Source organism: Manis pentadactyla, chromosome 9 (assembly GCF_030020395.1).
Source record: "Manis pentadactyla isolate mManPen7 chromosome 9, mManPen7.hap1, whole genome shotgun sequence".
NCBI lineage: Eukaryota > Metazoa > Chordata > Mammalia > Pholidota > Manidae > Manis > Manis pentadactyla.
Genome location: NC_080027.1, coordinates 12,252,764 through 12,266,934, shown reverse-complemented (window position 1 = coordinate 12,266,934; position 14,171 = coordinate 12,252,764). Strand labels below are relative to the sequence as shown.

The 14,171-nt window shown below is 60.0% G+C and overlaps 2 protein-coding genes across 2 annotated transcripts; both read right to left on the bottom strand.

The window, feature by feature from the left end:
* Positions 1-158: 158 nt before the first annotated feature.
* RIN1 (Ras and Rab interactor 1) lies at positions 159-6,909 on the bottom strand. Its single transcript, XM_036929931.2, has 10 exons — positions 6,089-6,909; positions 5,773-5,953; positions 5,559-5,673; positions 5,393-5,465; positions 5,160-5,251; positions 4,288-5,025; positions 3,672-3,977; positions 3,287-3,418; positions 2,999-3,150; positions 159-2,146 (listed from the first exon to the last, which is right to left on the bottom strand). Exons 1-10 carry the CDS (start codon positions 6,172-6,174, stop codon positions 1,661-1,663), a joined length of 2,361 nt encoding a protein of 786 aa, XP_036785826.2. The 5' UTR covers positions 6,175-6,909; the 3' UTR covers positions 159-1,660.
* Positions 6,910-7,174: 265 nt separating this feature from the next.
* BRMS1 (BRMS1 transcriptional repressor and anoikis regulator) lies at positions 7,175-14,009 on the bottom strand. The gene is made up of 10 exons (XM_036929946.2): positions 13,863-14,009; positions 11,219-11,364; positions 11,059-11,149; positions 10,781-10,908; positions 10,517-10,596; positions 10,354-10,450; positions 9,708-9,800; positions 8,569-8,633; positions 8,089-8,128; positions 7,175-7,720 (listed from the first exon to the last, which is right to left on the bottom strand). The coding sequence occupies exons 2-10, from the start codon at positions 11,355-11,357 to the stop codon at positions 7,713-7,715; spliced, it is 741 nt and encodes a 246-aa protein (XP_036785841.1). The 5' UTR covers positions 11,358-11,364; positions 13,863-14,009; the 3' UTR covers positions 7,175-7,712.
* Between the last annotated feature and the right edge of the window lie 162 nt (positions 14,010-14,171).

The following is a 14,171-nucleotide window of genomic DNA, read 5'->3' as shown; positions in this document are numbered from 1 at the left end:
TGGGGTTCTCTGGGCACCCCTGCCGTCATTCCAGGTCCTTCTTTCGGGACTGAACTTCTTGAGACACCCTGTGTTTGGTTCCCAGAACCGAGCCCTCCCTTAATCTCCCTGCTTCCCACCTCATTGCCCTTCACTCAGTTATCAAACTCCAATCAATGGACAACATTTATTGAGCGCCTGTGGAGTGCCTAGCACTGGTCAAGGCACAGGAGCAGGTGTGGGCCCAGGAGGGAGGGGAGACTCCTTACCAGGGAAGCACGGAGGGAATTGCTGCTGGTAGCCTAGAGAGAAATTTGGGAGCCCTGCACCCGAGCTGTCTCTGGATTGTCTGAAATTCTAACGCCTGGGATTTCCCCCTTTCCCTGTCACATGTGACATGCAGGCTGATGTCCTTTGTGCTCTGTGCCTGAGGGAGCGCCTCAGAGACTGGCTCGGTCCTCCTTCCACCAGGGGACAATTCCTTCCCAGGGAGTGGTCCCCAGGGGGCTGGCCCAGACTGGGAACTCCAAGGGAGCTGAGGGATGGCAGTCTTGGCCCTGCATTGTCCCCATGTTGCTCAGAGCTGCCAGAGTGCAAGGACCTCGGCCACCTAGGCTGCTGCAGCCCTGGAGCCCCCTCGTCCCCCAAGCAGCTTCCTGAGCCATGCACACCCCCTTGTGGCTGCTGATGGCATGTTCTTTGTTCAGATTTGCTGTCTGCTCGGGCCCCCCATTTGGGGCTGCTGGTCTGAAGAGTCGATCTGAGAGAGGCTGAGAATAGAGGGTGTAGTTGGAACCTGACAGCCTAGTTGGGGGAGCCCTAACGGCCTGCTGTGAGATATCTTCGGAGTCACTTTCCTCAACTTCAGCGGCTAATAAGCCAGGCACACCCTGCCTCTCAGGAAGCTCTCCCAAAGCCCGAAAGAGGTTAAGTGCAGAAAAATTGGTTTCCAAGTCTCCCCTCCACCCCGGAAGCCCGACTCTCCCGTCCAACTCCCCTGAGATGCCAGAGGGGGAGGCTGGACCTTATCTCCATGATCTGCCCTGGGTTGACTGGAGAAGCCACCTTCCCCCAGTGCTGAAAACAGAGCCTGGGGGCAAGAGGGCCTGCTGGCCTGCCACCTCCTCCCTCCCTTTCCCCTAGCCTGAGCTCTGCTTGGGAGCGAAGCCAACCATTCTGACCCCTGGAAGACTTCTGAGAGAAGGCAGGTGGCAGTGCACCCCCACTTCACAGGTGAGGACACTGAGGTTTGGGGGTGCTAGACCTCCAGGTGAGCCCTGAGCTCCGGCTGCCTTCTTGAATCCTGGAAGTGGGTGGAGACCTTCCAGGGCCGTGCTGCTCCCCGGCTGCCAGGTGTTGGACACCGGTTGCATTTGTCATCTGCTGGGCACACTTACCACTGCAGGCTGGCTGGCCCACAGCTAGGGGAGAAGGACAAGCAGCAAAGGGGTCCCCCAAGCTCCCTCAATTTTCCTCCAGTGCCCCAGATATGGCCAGTCCTGGCACCCCTTCCCCTGCCAGCAGGGTGATCAGAGAGATAACTATCCGACGGAGGTGATGGCAGACACTGGGGTGGAGAGGCCTGGGTGTGAGGCCTTAGTTGTGGGGCTGATGGCTCTGAAAAGCCTTCCCAGCAGGCTCAGAATTTTCTGCCCCAAATGGCCCTTCTAGCCACTCGCAGCTACTCCTCTGCTACTGGACTTTCCTCAGCCTCTGACCCCCCTGGCTGAGTGGCGCATCCTCTGGCTGGGCCCTCGCCTGACTCGGCAGTTGTCTCAGACTGGCCCCTGATGTCCCTGGGACAGGCCTCGACCTCAGTGTCCCCATCTCCCCAGCCCGCTCTTTCCTCCTCCCTGACCCCTGTCTCTGGCCCCACCCTGCCCTCCTCCGTTGCAGCCTGAGGGGCAGCCCCCTGGGCCTCCGACCACTCTGCTGGGCAGTAGACCAGGTAGCCAGTTGTGGGAAGCCTGTGGGCCGGGGCTTCCGGGGACAAGCGGTGGTAGCCTGGCTCCTTATACAGGAAGAGGCCGTAAGTGTCAGGCTGGGTCACTCGGAACTTGGTGGCACAGAGCTGATTCAGGGTAGCGATCGAGGCCCCCGGGGGCACGGCCAGTGTCTTGGAGGTGCACCCACTGCTGGGGTCCTGATAGGCAACTCGGATGAGGCGCTGTGCAGGAGGAGAAGCAAGAACAGGGACTCAGCCCTGCTGGCACATACCCAGCTGAAAGGCTTAGGGCCCCAGTGGAAGCTCCGCAGGGACAGAGATGGGGCGGCATAAACCCAGTGGCGGAGCTGTTTGGACGAGGTGAGCTGTGAGGGACAGATGTGCCTGGGCCGGTGGGTCACAGCTGCAGGCTGGTGGAGGGGCCCCAGCCCGACAACCGTGCCTCGGCCTGCGTTAGCTCCTTTAATCCTCCTATCAGCCCCAGGAGGTAGGTGCTAGTACTGCTTTTTACAGATGAAAAAATTGAGGCCCGGAGAGGTTATATAATTTGCCCAAGTTCCCACAACCAGAAAGTAGCAGAGGCAGGATTTGAACCCAGGATCTGGCTACAAAGCCTGGACTCTTAACCAAGGCTAGGAAGGTCCCTTGGCTGGCTGGAGAGGAGGGCGAAGGGCAGGGATGGCTTCTGGCTCTGAGGACACCAGGCCTGAATCCAGATAGGAGGGTGAACGACGAATGGGCCGGAAGCAGGCCTGGGGCTTGAGTCGGCCACCTGTGTCCCTCCCCCGCTCTGCGCCATCTCTGTTTCCTCATCGGTAACATAGGGGTAATGGTGGTTCTACCGCAGTTCCTGTGGAGATTAAGGGCTGAGCCCTAGGGTACTGAGCACAGTCCTGGCACTGGAGCTCGGGCCTGGACATTTGTCCTGTGTGGGGTGCTGTTTCCACTGCAGGGTGATGCAGGACTAGCCTTTCTCCTGGTGGGTCTCACTGGGCAGAGGAGGGGGCTGCACTGGATGATGGCAGGGTCCCCCTGAGGCTGAAAGTTTGGGGGATGGTGTGGGGTGCCTGTTACCTGGAGGCTGTGGGTGGCGGGCAGGCGGCGCTGCTTCCAGAGGCTGAGGGAGTGTTGCAGCTCCTGGGAGGGGCTCAGGGGGCAGGTGCGGGCCTGGGCCAGGCCGCTCAGCAGGGCCAGGCTGGCTGAGAGGCTGGTCAGGTAGTAGCCGCCTAGGACACAAGGGGAAGAATGTGCTCAGGCTGGGGGTGGGTAATCTGCTCCCTCTCCCCTGCCCTGCTTACTCGGGCCACAGGGGCACCCCAGCCCACCCACCCAGGAAGGCGGCTTGCGTGTGGCGTCCCTCACCCTCTCCAGTGAGTAAAGCGGGCTCCAGCAGTTCTGACATGTACTCAGACTCCAGTAACAGCTCAGGAAGGTCGCACTGGGCCAGGACCAGGCTCAGCAGTGGGAGGAACTCATCAGCCCCCGCGCCCTCCCCTGTGGGGTGGAAGGGGAAGCACCAGGCTCTTCCGGGGCCCTCTGCCTGCCAGACCTTGGGCAGTGAGGTTGGTACGATAGCCACTGGTAGGGGCTGGGGAGAGGATGCTCTGCTCTCTGGGCCTCAGTTTCTATGAGATGGTAGCGTTGGACCAATTCCCCCCCTGCAGTGCTGTTCCTGGGACCTCTGCCCGGGTGGGGGGTGCTGCCTCTGACTCGGCGGGGGCCGGTGGGAGAAGTTGTGCGGGCCTACCCCTGTGGGTCCTCAGGGCTGTGTAGAGCAGCTTGCAGGCCTGCAGGAGCCGCTTCACCTGGGCACTGGGTGAGTAGGTGCGCAGCAGCTGCAGAAGCTTTTGGCGCACCTGCTCTACCTCTACTGGGGAAGGCAGGCTCAAGTGGGCCCCGAAGGCTGCAGGGCCCTGGGCTTGGGCCAGGTGGAGGCCTTCGGCCAGGCGGCCCAAGGAGCCATCAGCAGAAAGCCGGCGCCTCAGGCGGGCCACCAGGATGGGCCGGAGAGGCTTGAGCACTGCGCGGTGCAGTGACTTCTCCAGGACACGTTCTGTGGAGGACAGGCAGGCCGGGTCAGAGCAACCAGTGCAGGGTTAGGGGGCAGAGTTTCAGGGAGAGGGGGCACACTCAGGGAAAGGGCGGGATGAAAAGGAGGGGGGATCTTGGTGAGACGGCAGACATCGGGGAGAGGCAGGGGATGGAATTCACTTGACTGGTGGTGGGACCAGGTGGGTTTGTGAAGCAGCAAAGCACACTCAGAGACAGGCTGGCACTGGGCAGAGCAGAAGAGCATGGCATGGGGAACAGCCAGAAGTGTGGAGACGGGGCTGAGCCAGCAGGGGTCTGGGCTGGAGTCTCACCCAGTCTGTCGGGCGGTAGCAACTTCTCAGAGCCCAGCTCTGCACTCAGCACCGCCCGGGCCTGGCTCAGCACCTCTCGGATGCCCTGCAGCTCCTGAGGCTCAGGACCCGCTCGCACCTGGGTCAGTAGGTCCTGCACCAGCTGGCCAACGTCCGTGTGTCGGTCCTGCATCAGCACCATGGCTGCCCGGGTCACGTGCCGCTCAGGCGCCAGCAGGGAGCAGAAGGCAGCACTCATGGACCTAAGCAGGGGCCGCTGGTGGGCCAGGCAGGGGTAGGTTGTTGGGCTCCTTGGGGGCTCCGGCACCCCCTCCTCCTCCGAGCTGCTGGGGGAGCCGCAGTCCACCTCCTGGAGGGAGGGCAGGGGTGGGAGGCTGGGGCCAGCACCCCCTGGCACACGGTACCCCACCGAGCTCTCCCTCCGCAGCAGCTGGTGAGGCGGCAACCTTTCCGTCTGGTTGGGGGCTGCCCCTGGCAGCACAGGCACTGGGGGAGGTGGCACAGCGGGGGGAGATAGGGGGCTGGAGGTCTCCATGGACACACGCACTTTGAAGCTCCTCTTGAATTTCTCCCGTCTGGCGGGGCCCAGGTCCCCTGGGAACAGGGGGTTGAAGAAGCACAGGGCGGCTCCGGTGCCCTGGTCCAGCTCTTGTGGGGAACGGGGCTTCAGCCGGGGAAGCAGTGGGCCTTCGGACGGGCCCATCTGAGTCTTGGTGTTGAGGGAGGAGCTCCAGAACTCTAGGAAAGAGAAACCAACTGGGAAGGTGCCCAAATGAGGGAAAGGTGCAGGCTCAGGCTGTGTGCCCACTGCCTTTCCTGTCCCTCGGCCTCAGCTTGTCCTTCTGTGCAATGGGTAGCTGAGGAGCCCTTACCAATGCCCAGATGGGAGATGGCTTCCAACTCCTTGTGGGTGGCTGCTTGGCAGATAGCTCTGGGGAGCTGGAGGGGGAGAAGAAGGATGTCCCTAAGGCCAGAGAAGAGCAGAAAGCCAGGAGTGAGGGTTGCTCAGCACTGCGGAAGGCTGAGAGACCTGTGACAGTGGGAGGACAGGGTGTCCCAGGGAGCAGGGTCCCCCGGACAGGGGGCACCCTGTGGCTAGGCTCACCGGGCATGGCAGTAGGCGCAGATGAGCTGGACCAGGTCCGGGAACACAAGCTCCGAGCCTTCCAGGGAGATGCCTGAGATGGGAAGTGAGGTTGTTCTCTGGGGAACCTCCCTGCGCCCCACCCGGAGTGCTTCCAGTCCTTCCCTGCCCAGCCAGCCCCTCTCACCCGCTGGGCTCTCCTGGATGTAGTGGCTGGAGACAAAGGAGGGGCCACTAGCCTCCGGCAGGCGCATGCACAGGGCTTGGCACTGGCGCGTGTTCGATTTCCGCACCAGGAATGTCTGTGAGTGGACAGCGGTTGGAGGCTCAGGGCCTCCGTGTCTAGCCCCTCTCCCTCCCACCCTCCACTGGCCAGTCCCCGGGGTGTGGGCAGCACTCACCCCCGGGGGCTCGGTCCTCAGCACGTGCAGTGCCGCTGCGGCACTGGCTCGCAGCTGCAGCCACACGGGCCGCGTGAGCAGCAGGCGCTCCCGCAGGCTCACTGTGCGCCCGGGCCGCTGGGGCCCTCCCGCCTCCCCTCCGCCGGCGCCCGGCACGTCATACAGTGGGTCCTGGGCTGGCCTGGGGACGAACACAAGACCTGAGCAGGGAGCCAGGGGCCGGACCCTTGCCCGACGCTCTCCCTCTCCTCTTCGCAGACAGACTGCTCTGCCAGCCCTCCCTGCCCCACCAGACTGCCCTTCCAACTTCACTAACTTTTCTCTCTCCAGGTGCCCAGGCGAGAAGTCGGATGGTCTGGGGGCTCCAAGAAGGCCTGCTCTTGGGTCCCCAGGGGTTTCCATGCCTGGGAGCTCCTTCGGTTCCTCCCAGGACTCAGGAAGAGAATCCAGCCCCCAAGGCGAGAGCGCTCACATTCCCAGCGGTGAGTAACACTTCCTGAGGGCGGTTCGCCCTGTCACACCCCGCCAGTTAACTCTTGTGTGTCCACTCGGCCTGGGCAGTGTCTGCTGCTTCTCTGTTCTGGGCCGAGCCTCTGGGGGCACATGGATCTCCTCCGTGCAAGCGCCACTCCGAGGGGCCCCAGCTGTGCGGCTGCCGCCTCCACAGCGCTTCCCAAGGCCTTGCCAGCCTCCCCAAACCACACAGGTGGGTGAAAAGGGGTTAAACAAGGCCAATCTCACTCCCCACAGGTCCAAGACTCACCCTTGGGACACCTTTCGGTCTGTGGTCAGTTGCTCATCTGTCCATGGCCTTAGAGTCAGCCTTGTGCGAAAGCACCCCCTACTGGTCACAGATGACTCATTGCTGAGCCTAACTTGGGTTTTGGGATTTCAGGTTGCCATGGAGAGAGGATGCCATGTCTCCATAGTAACTAACCCTTTTGCTTAACTGAGGTTCTGGGGGTGGTTCTAACACTCAGCGCTGAACAGGGGGAGTCTGGCTGTGAGGTCGTTGGCACATGGTGCTGCTGCCTCCTGCCTCCCACACGCACAGGCCTGCCAGCCTGCCTTGCCAATCTGCCAAGCAACTGGGGCAGGTGCAGACAAGCCCAGTTTCCAGGCACCAAGCACCCAGCCCCCATCTCCACCCAGGGCCTTGGGTTCTGCCTGTGCCACATGTTGCTTCAGACTGCTCACCAGCGCTGGGGAGTCCAGGGCCCAGCCTCCCACCAGAGGTGGGAAAGTGTCCCTTCCCCAGGCTGTACCCCAAGTCAGAGTGTATAGGTTCCTGCTGGGCCGTGAAAGAAGGTACTAGGGACCCCAGAATACACTGCCTTTCTCAGGTACTCCACATGGGAACCCTGATTCCCTTGCAAAATAAATCAGACACATGCAGATCATGCCAGGGTCTCAGGAAAGTTTTTAATTCGAGTCCCCACAATCTGGGAGGCAGTCCCTAAGAACTGCCTTGAGAAGACCTGGGGATCCTGCCTTCTCACCATCAGCAACAGCCAGGACAGGGACCCCAAAATATAATTTCTGGCTCAGAGTTCCCAAGAAGCTCAGCTGACTGGCTCAGTGACTGGGGAGCCAGGTCCAAGGTCAGCAGGAAGGATGTTGCTTTGGCTTAAGAAGGGGCACATCTTCACCAGGGAGGGCACCGAGGAGGCTGACCTTCTCAGGGGAAGTCGGGGGGCTGGTGGGGGACCAAGGAGACAGTCTGGCCTGCTGGGGCAACTCCAGGCCCAGCTGTGCAGGCCCTTGAGAGGCAGAGGAGCCCAGATGAGTGATGGCTGGAGGGGAAGGCCCAGCAGCAGCACCCTGGAGCTAGCCAGGCAGCCCCGGAGGGGCTTGTCCGTCTGCCCTTCTGCTGCAGGAAAATGCAAATCCTGGGTTTGGTGCCAGCTGTTCCAAGGGGCCCCGGGGCTGCGAACAGCGGGTCATGGTCCTGGGGGTGTGTGGGAAAGGAAAAGTCACCGCAGGTAAGAGGAAGCTGGACCAAGAGGCAGGCAGCCACTTTATATGGGGACTGAAAGGAGTGGCCTCGGTCTGGCCCACAGCAGGTGAGGCCAGGAGGGCGCAGGGCAGCTCCGCAGCCCTCCTGACCCATCCTGCTGCAGGGCTCCACACCGAGCCCCGCCATCCTGGAGCCTCCCCACCTGCACCCTGGCTCCTGCTCCCCGGACTCCCACATGCCCTCACACCCAGACTGTCCCAGCTCCCCTGGGCCAGTGACCTGACATGCCACTGCCTCTCTGGGCTTGGAGGCTAGGCTAGGTGAGGGGGAGTGAGGTGAACAACCCCTGCAGTTCTTACCATCTGATTTTCTCTTCTGAGGGGACACGGCTGCCCTAGCCTGGACGGGGAGAGAAAAGCACCCCTGAGAGCTGGCCTCCAGCCTGGCAAGTGCCCCCTCCACACCAGCCTTGCTGGGACAGTGCTTACCAAGCAGGAAGGGGGGCAGAAGACCCTTTCTAGGCAAAGCTCCGATGGGGCCTCTTGTCAGCCCAGCCAGCCCAGCTTGCGTGCCCTGGCCTCCCTCCCTTTCTCCTGACCCATCAAACCTGCCCAGAACAAGGGGCTGACACATCCTCGGGCCAAAGGCAGCTTGTGAGCTGACCGTGATGCCAGGGCACCTGGGCTGGGGGCAGAGTTGCCAAGGGTTGGCAGGAGCTCCCCAGGCTCTCAGGAAAACCATGTGTGGAGAGCTATCAAGAGACCAAAGCTGGTATCTGGGGGTTGGGGGACCTGCACTGCCAGCCGTACCCAAGATGAGGCAGGCAGCACCGGACCCACCTTTTTGATAGCCGTCCAGTCCTCGAGGATGTCGATCTCCTGCAGCATATACACGATATACGGGCCTGCGCCAGGGGTCAAGGAAGCAGGAAGCCCAGCGGAGGTGGCAGGTGATGGGCCTCGATCTGGGGGCTCAGACACTCGGGAGAGGTGGTGTCCAGGGCAGTCAGGAGGGGGCTGAGGGCCTGGGTTAGACCAGGGGCTCCTCCTATCTCCCCCTCCCCTCCTCTCTCCAGTTTCAAGGTCAGCAGGCCAAGGCCCACCCCATCCACTTAGGGGCATTGCTCCTTCTTTCCTGTGCCGTCTTCTGGCTCCTTTCCCCATCTACACACAGACTCTGTCTTCCAGCCCGAAAAGACCCCTTCTTTGGTCCCACAGTCCCCTGTGGGCACCACCCACCCTGCTCTCCTGTGCTCTGTCCCAGAGGCACCTTCCATCCAGCCCTCAGGCCCTTGCAGTCCAGATTCCTCCCTCCCTGCTCAAACCTGACTCTTGTCACTGGGCGACCAATGCCCTGAGGACGGATCACTGCAGGAATATTGGGGGATGGGGAGGGCACGCAAATTGAATTCAGCTCTGCACTGGGCTGTGCCAGGAGGGATGAAGGCACAGCAGGACATGGATGGAAGGGGCTCATGCTCAAGGTGAGGCAGAGCAACTACCCCCACATGGGATGAGGGTGCCCCGGTTCAGGTCACAGGGGTGCTGAGGAGAGAGAAGCGAGCTATAGCTACTGGGGGAAGCCAGGAGAGGCTTAATAGAGGAGGAAACACCCGAGAGAAGCACTGAACAGGCTCAGACAGGTAGAAAGGTACTCCCAGAGGAAGGGGGGAAGCCTGAAACCTGCCTGGGAACATTATGGCAAAGAAAGGCAGGCTGCAAAGGAGTTTTCACTCAGGAAGTTATGGGGGGAGTCACCAAACAGACATTTCCCCTTTCCTGTGGCCCACGGAGCCTGGGAGGGACCCAGGACCTCACAGAACTCCTGACAGCTGGATCCGCCTGCACATGGCCACACGGTGCCAAACGACCATCAGCGTGTCTAGTCTGACTCTGGCTTCCGTGCCTCTCCCTCTCCCCAGGTCTTGAACCGACCCTGAAGTCCTGCCCAGCTCAGGCTGCCTGCGGTGGAAGGATACCAGAAACGAGAGGCGCCTTCTTCCTCTTGCTGGGTGGCAGGGAGTCCCAGGTCTTTGAGCTGCCTTTGGCATGCAGTCTGTCGTCCCACCACTCTGTGGCTCAGAACCAGAGTCAGGACCAGGGTGCGGGCCCTCCCAGGACATCCCCATCCCGGTAGCCTGTGTCCCTTAATTGCACCAGGCCAGCCCTTCCCAACTACCTCCCAGGTCAGTGGAGAGAATCTGGCCTTGGGGGAGTTGGAAGCTGAGTTCAGGTCCCATTGCTCAGCTGTGCAACCCCGGCGTAGAGATTACTGCGCTTTCGTGAGCCTCTGTTTCTTTGTTTAGTGGACAGTACGCGATAGAATTCCTGCCTCCTCAGGGCCCTGTGTGGACGTAGGTGCTGGGGACATGCAGGGGACTGTGGTACTGTTATGTGTGAGCATGTCAGAATGACACCTTCTGTTCTGGAAAGAGGGTAGGGGGCCCCCCTTCCTGAGCCCCAACTGTGTGTAAGGTACCAGGCTAGACCCTTTCCATGCCTGGTGTCATTCAGTCCCCACAGTGACCCCATGAAGCAGGTCCTCTATTGTCCCCTCGTGCAGCAGGGAAGTGGGGGGCCACACAGGGGTGGGCATCAATCGGACCAGGCCAGGGGCAGCCTCACCGGAGCTGATGTCCAGGCTCTGGCGGTCCTCCTGCAGCCTCTGGACCCGCTCCTGGAGCTCCCCCTGCAGAGCGTCATAGAGCAGCAGCTTCTCGCTCTAGGAGGTAGGACGGTTCAGCAGGGGGGTGGGGGGGCCGCCTCAGGCCCCCTTCCGGTCACTCACCTCCAGGTGCTGTCTGGCTCCCTGCAGTTCACACTCATACTTATTCCTAATCACATCCAGACAGAAGCCTTTGTAGATCCCTGTGGAGGGAGGCGGACGGGAGGTTGTGCCTGGCCAGGAACCCTGGTGCCCAAAGAGGGGGCCCAGGAGCACAGGGGAGGCAGGGCTGGCATGAGAGGGGTAGGGGACAGGGAGCTGTGGGCTCTGGCAGGGGAACAGGGAGGAGGGCTGGGGCTGCCCCAGGGCACAGGACAGTCCACAGACCTGCCACCTGAATGCGGATCTTGAGGCTCCGCTGCAGCCCCCCAAGAGGCTCTGTGTACTCGGGGGCTCTCTCGGCTCCCACTTCCTCCAGACGCACCCGCAGCTGGCTCAGTCGTTCCCTAAACAACCTGCGGGGTAAAAGGCAGCCGTGCACCCGCACCCAAGGGCGCATCCATCACAAGGGGCTGGGTCCCCTCCCCGCAGCAGGCCCTGAGCCCCAGCCTCGCGCCCAGCACTGAGCCGCTGCCTCCAGACCCGCCTTGGCGTCCCCCGCTCACTTCTCCTTCAGCTCTGAGAACTGCTTCTCCAGGTCCAGCATCTCACTGACACACTCACTGCGGCGCCGCTCGTAGTCCTCGTCATCCATCTCTGGAACAAGAGGCCAGTGAGGGCCGGCGGGGGGGGCAGCAGGCCGGTGGGCATGTGCAGGGGGCTCACCGGAGCTCTCCTCCTCTGACTCGGTCTGGCTGCCGCTCCGCTCCTCCTCACTCTCTTCCTCCTCCCCATTCATCTCTGCAGCCGAATCACCTTCTGCTTCCATCTCTTCCGTGTCCTTGCTTGGAGGCTGGACGGGCATCTGGGCTCTGGGAGGAGGGGAGCCATCACTCACTACTGCCCACACCTCCAAGTGGGAAAATGGCCACACAGGGAGTCAGACCAAGCCTGACCACAGACTGGGCGAGCAGGGCAAGTGACTGGACTAGCCACACCTCCCAGAAGCCTGGGAACCATGGATATGCTTATGCTGTAGACCTTGCTGGTGATGCCAATCCTGGAGATACTGGCCAAATCAATGACCCACAAGGTGGGAAAGGCCAATGCTGGGCTCCCCAGTGCCTACGGGACTAGGCCCAAACTTCTGACTGGGGCTTTCAAGGCTGGACTTGAACTGGTCCAGCTTCCCCACCCTACCATCGAATGGCCAATTCTCAAATGCATGCACTTCCTCCCGCCCCCCTCCCCACCTCGTGTTGTCCTTCTGCCTATAGTGCCCTCCACTGCTCTTCCTGAGCACTCTACAATCCTATCTTTTCTCTGTGCACTGGCCAGGTCCCATCTCCTGCTTCCTCTGGGACCTCATGCCATCAGCATCCTTCCCATGAAACTTTAGCCATGCTCAGGTATTTCTGCCATTTACAAAAGACAGGAGCACAAAACCATGCCGCATCCTGGCTCACAGCTACACTGCTCCAGGCCTTCCGCACACCTGCTCTTCCGCTTCCACTTCCCACTGTTCCACTTCCATTTCTGCTGAAACTAATTCTGTGGGGTTACTAATGACAACCTAACACCAATAGTTTTCAGTGCTGATCTCAGCTGACTTCTCAGCAACTCTGATCACTGTTAAGTGTTCTGTTCATTCACCCATCTAATATTTATTGAAAATCTAACATATGCTAGGTCTCATCAGATACTATGGGTCCAACTGTGACCAAGAGACACAACTTGAACCTCAGGGAGTTTACAAGTTCCTGGGAGAGAGAGGAACTTGTAAAGCTACAGTAGACCATTATTGTGGTGTGAGAAGTACTAAGATTGGGGGCATATGGGACAGGCTTCTAAGTGGGACCTGGAGCTTGTAGAGGCAGGGAGGGCTTGCAGAGGAGGAAGGCCCAGACGCACGAGCTGAGCTGGCTGAGGGAGGGCAAATTCCAAGTAAAGTGACTAGCATGTGCAAAGACCCCCATATTAGAGAAGGGGCAGGGCTGGAGCAGATGGGTCTAAACCTCAGAGAAAAATCTGGGCTGCAGAGGTCTGGTCATTGGCATATAGTCAGTTTTCCAGCCCTTGGGAGAGGTGCGACTAGTAAGGCAGAGCACAGAGTGAGAAGGGGTCTAGGATGGAAATTCCAGGGTCACCACAGGGGAAGATGATGAGACCCCTTCAAAGGAGAAGGAAAATAGCAGGAAACTAGAAGGAAAAAGAGGTGAAGGAGGGAAAAAGTTAGTCATGGGGACTGAGAAAGGAAGGAGTGGTGACAGTTCCAAATGCTGCCACGAGGTCACCTAAGAGGAAAACTGAACAATTCCTCTCACAGATAATTTCTGCCTACTGAGGCTTTCCATTTCACTGTGATCTTCCAACTTCTCTGGACACTATCTTGTGTCCTTTAGATTGGTGTGGACACCATTCCCTCTAAGAAGCCCTATTTGCTTAAATCTCCTCTTGATTTGCCCATTCTCATGTCTGGCTCTCCAACGAGTCAGACCATAGGGCAGGGCTGCATATGCACCTCACTTACTAGCACAGTACAGACCCAATGCCTGGAGGATTTGCCAATACAAATTAAACAAAACAAAATTTAGCAGGGCAGGGATTGACTTTAACTTCTTGGTAGCTCCAGGACCCCGAAGTAGTAGCAAGCCCGAAGTGTTCTGTTCTGACACCAATTCGAATTCTGTAAAATAACTGGCCAAGGAGATAAGTCACATTCCTCAGTGATTACACAAATGACCTGAGCCTGACCCGAAAACCTTGGTTCTCCAAATCAGCATTGTCTTTCCCATTCTCAAAATTCATTTCCTGCAGTTACCAAATTTTGCAATTCCTCTTCATTGTTAAATACATTTACTTTGTAAGACGCAATAAAAGTCCTACCTTGTGAGACCAGAAAGGGTGGGGGTGCGGTGGAGGGAGAGTCTCTCCAGCTGTGTCTGATTCTACTGAGTGAGCTAAACTAAATCACAACCTCTCCTCCCTGCCCCGGCTGCAAAAAGAGTACAACCACTGCATTTACAACTCTGGGCGTTGTAAACACTGCAAGAGGTAAGGGTCGGAAAGCAAACCGTAAGACGCAGCGCCCATATATTTATCTTTCCAAGAACAGCATCTTAGAGGCAGGCTTTTACAGAAGGCAGATTCTTCCCCACCGATGAGGAAGCCAACCGAGCCCCTCCACGGCGCCCCAGGGGCCTCCCACCCTGCTCTATTCACGTCTGCGCCGGCGCGGGCGGGGGAATCACTGGCTCTTCCGCGGCCAGTTTGGACCCCGCGGCCCAGTACGCGTCCAGCAGGTTAGGTCTCCGGTTCCGACGGACTGGCCGGGGAGGCTGAACCAGACGCCAGGGGTGGCGTTACGCACCGCGAGGAGTGAGGCCTGCAGCCTCACGTCGACACCGTCGAGAAGTAGCCGCGGATGCTGAGCTCCTAGAAGCGCGGCGGCGGTCCCTCTTCCCCGGGAGGCGGGACCGCCGCCGCGCTTCCGCATGCGTCATCAGTAGGCGCTCGTCGCGGGGCTCGCAATTGGGTAGCTGGGGACCAAGCTTGCTGGGATACCGCGGGCCGGTCTCCAGAGCGACCGGCGGACATTCACACTGGACCTCTCCTGGGGAGAAAGGCCCTAGTGGTTTCTTTGCGTTAAACCCGGCTTCCCTCAGTCCGCAGCCACGTC

Excerpts from the sequence above, each read along its gene's own strand:
- RIN1 (XM_036929931.2), bottom strand. The coding sequence starts at position 6,174 with ATGGAAACCCCTGGGGACCCAAGAGCAGGCCTTCTTGGAGCCCCCAGA. Across the intron at positions 5,954-6,088 it reads GGGCACCTGGAGAGAGAAAA|GCCAGCCCAGGACCCACTGT; the intron begins GTTAGTGAAGTT and ends GTTCGTCCCCAG. Across the intron at positions 3,151-3,286 it reads CGCTTTACTCACTGGAGAGG|GCGGCTACTACCTGACCAGC; the intron begins GTGAGGGACGCC and ends CTTGTGTCCTAG.
- BRMS1 (XM_036929946.2), bottom strand. The coding sequence starts at position 11,357 with ATGCCCGTCCAGCCTCCAAGCAAGGACACGGAAGAGATGGAAGCAGAA. Across the intron at positions 10,451-10,516 it reads GAGCCAGACAGCACCTGGAG|AGCGAGAAGCTGCTGCTCTA; the intron begins GTGAGTGACCGG and ends CCTACCTCCTAG. Across the intron at positions 8,634-9,707 it reads GAAGGCGCCTCTCGTTTCTG|GCCCGTATATCGTGTATATG; the intron begins GTATCCTTCCAC and ends CCCCTGGCGCAG.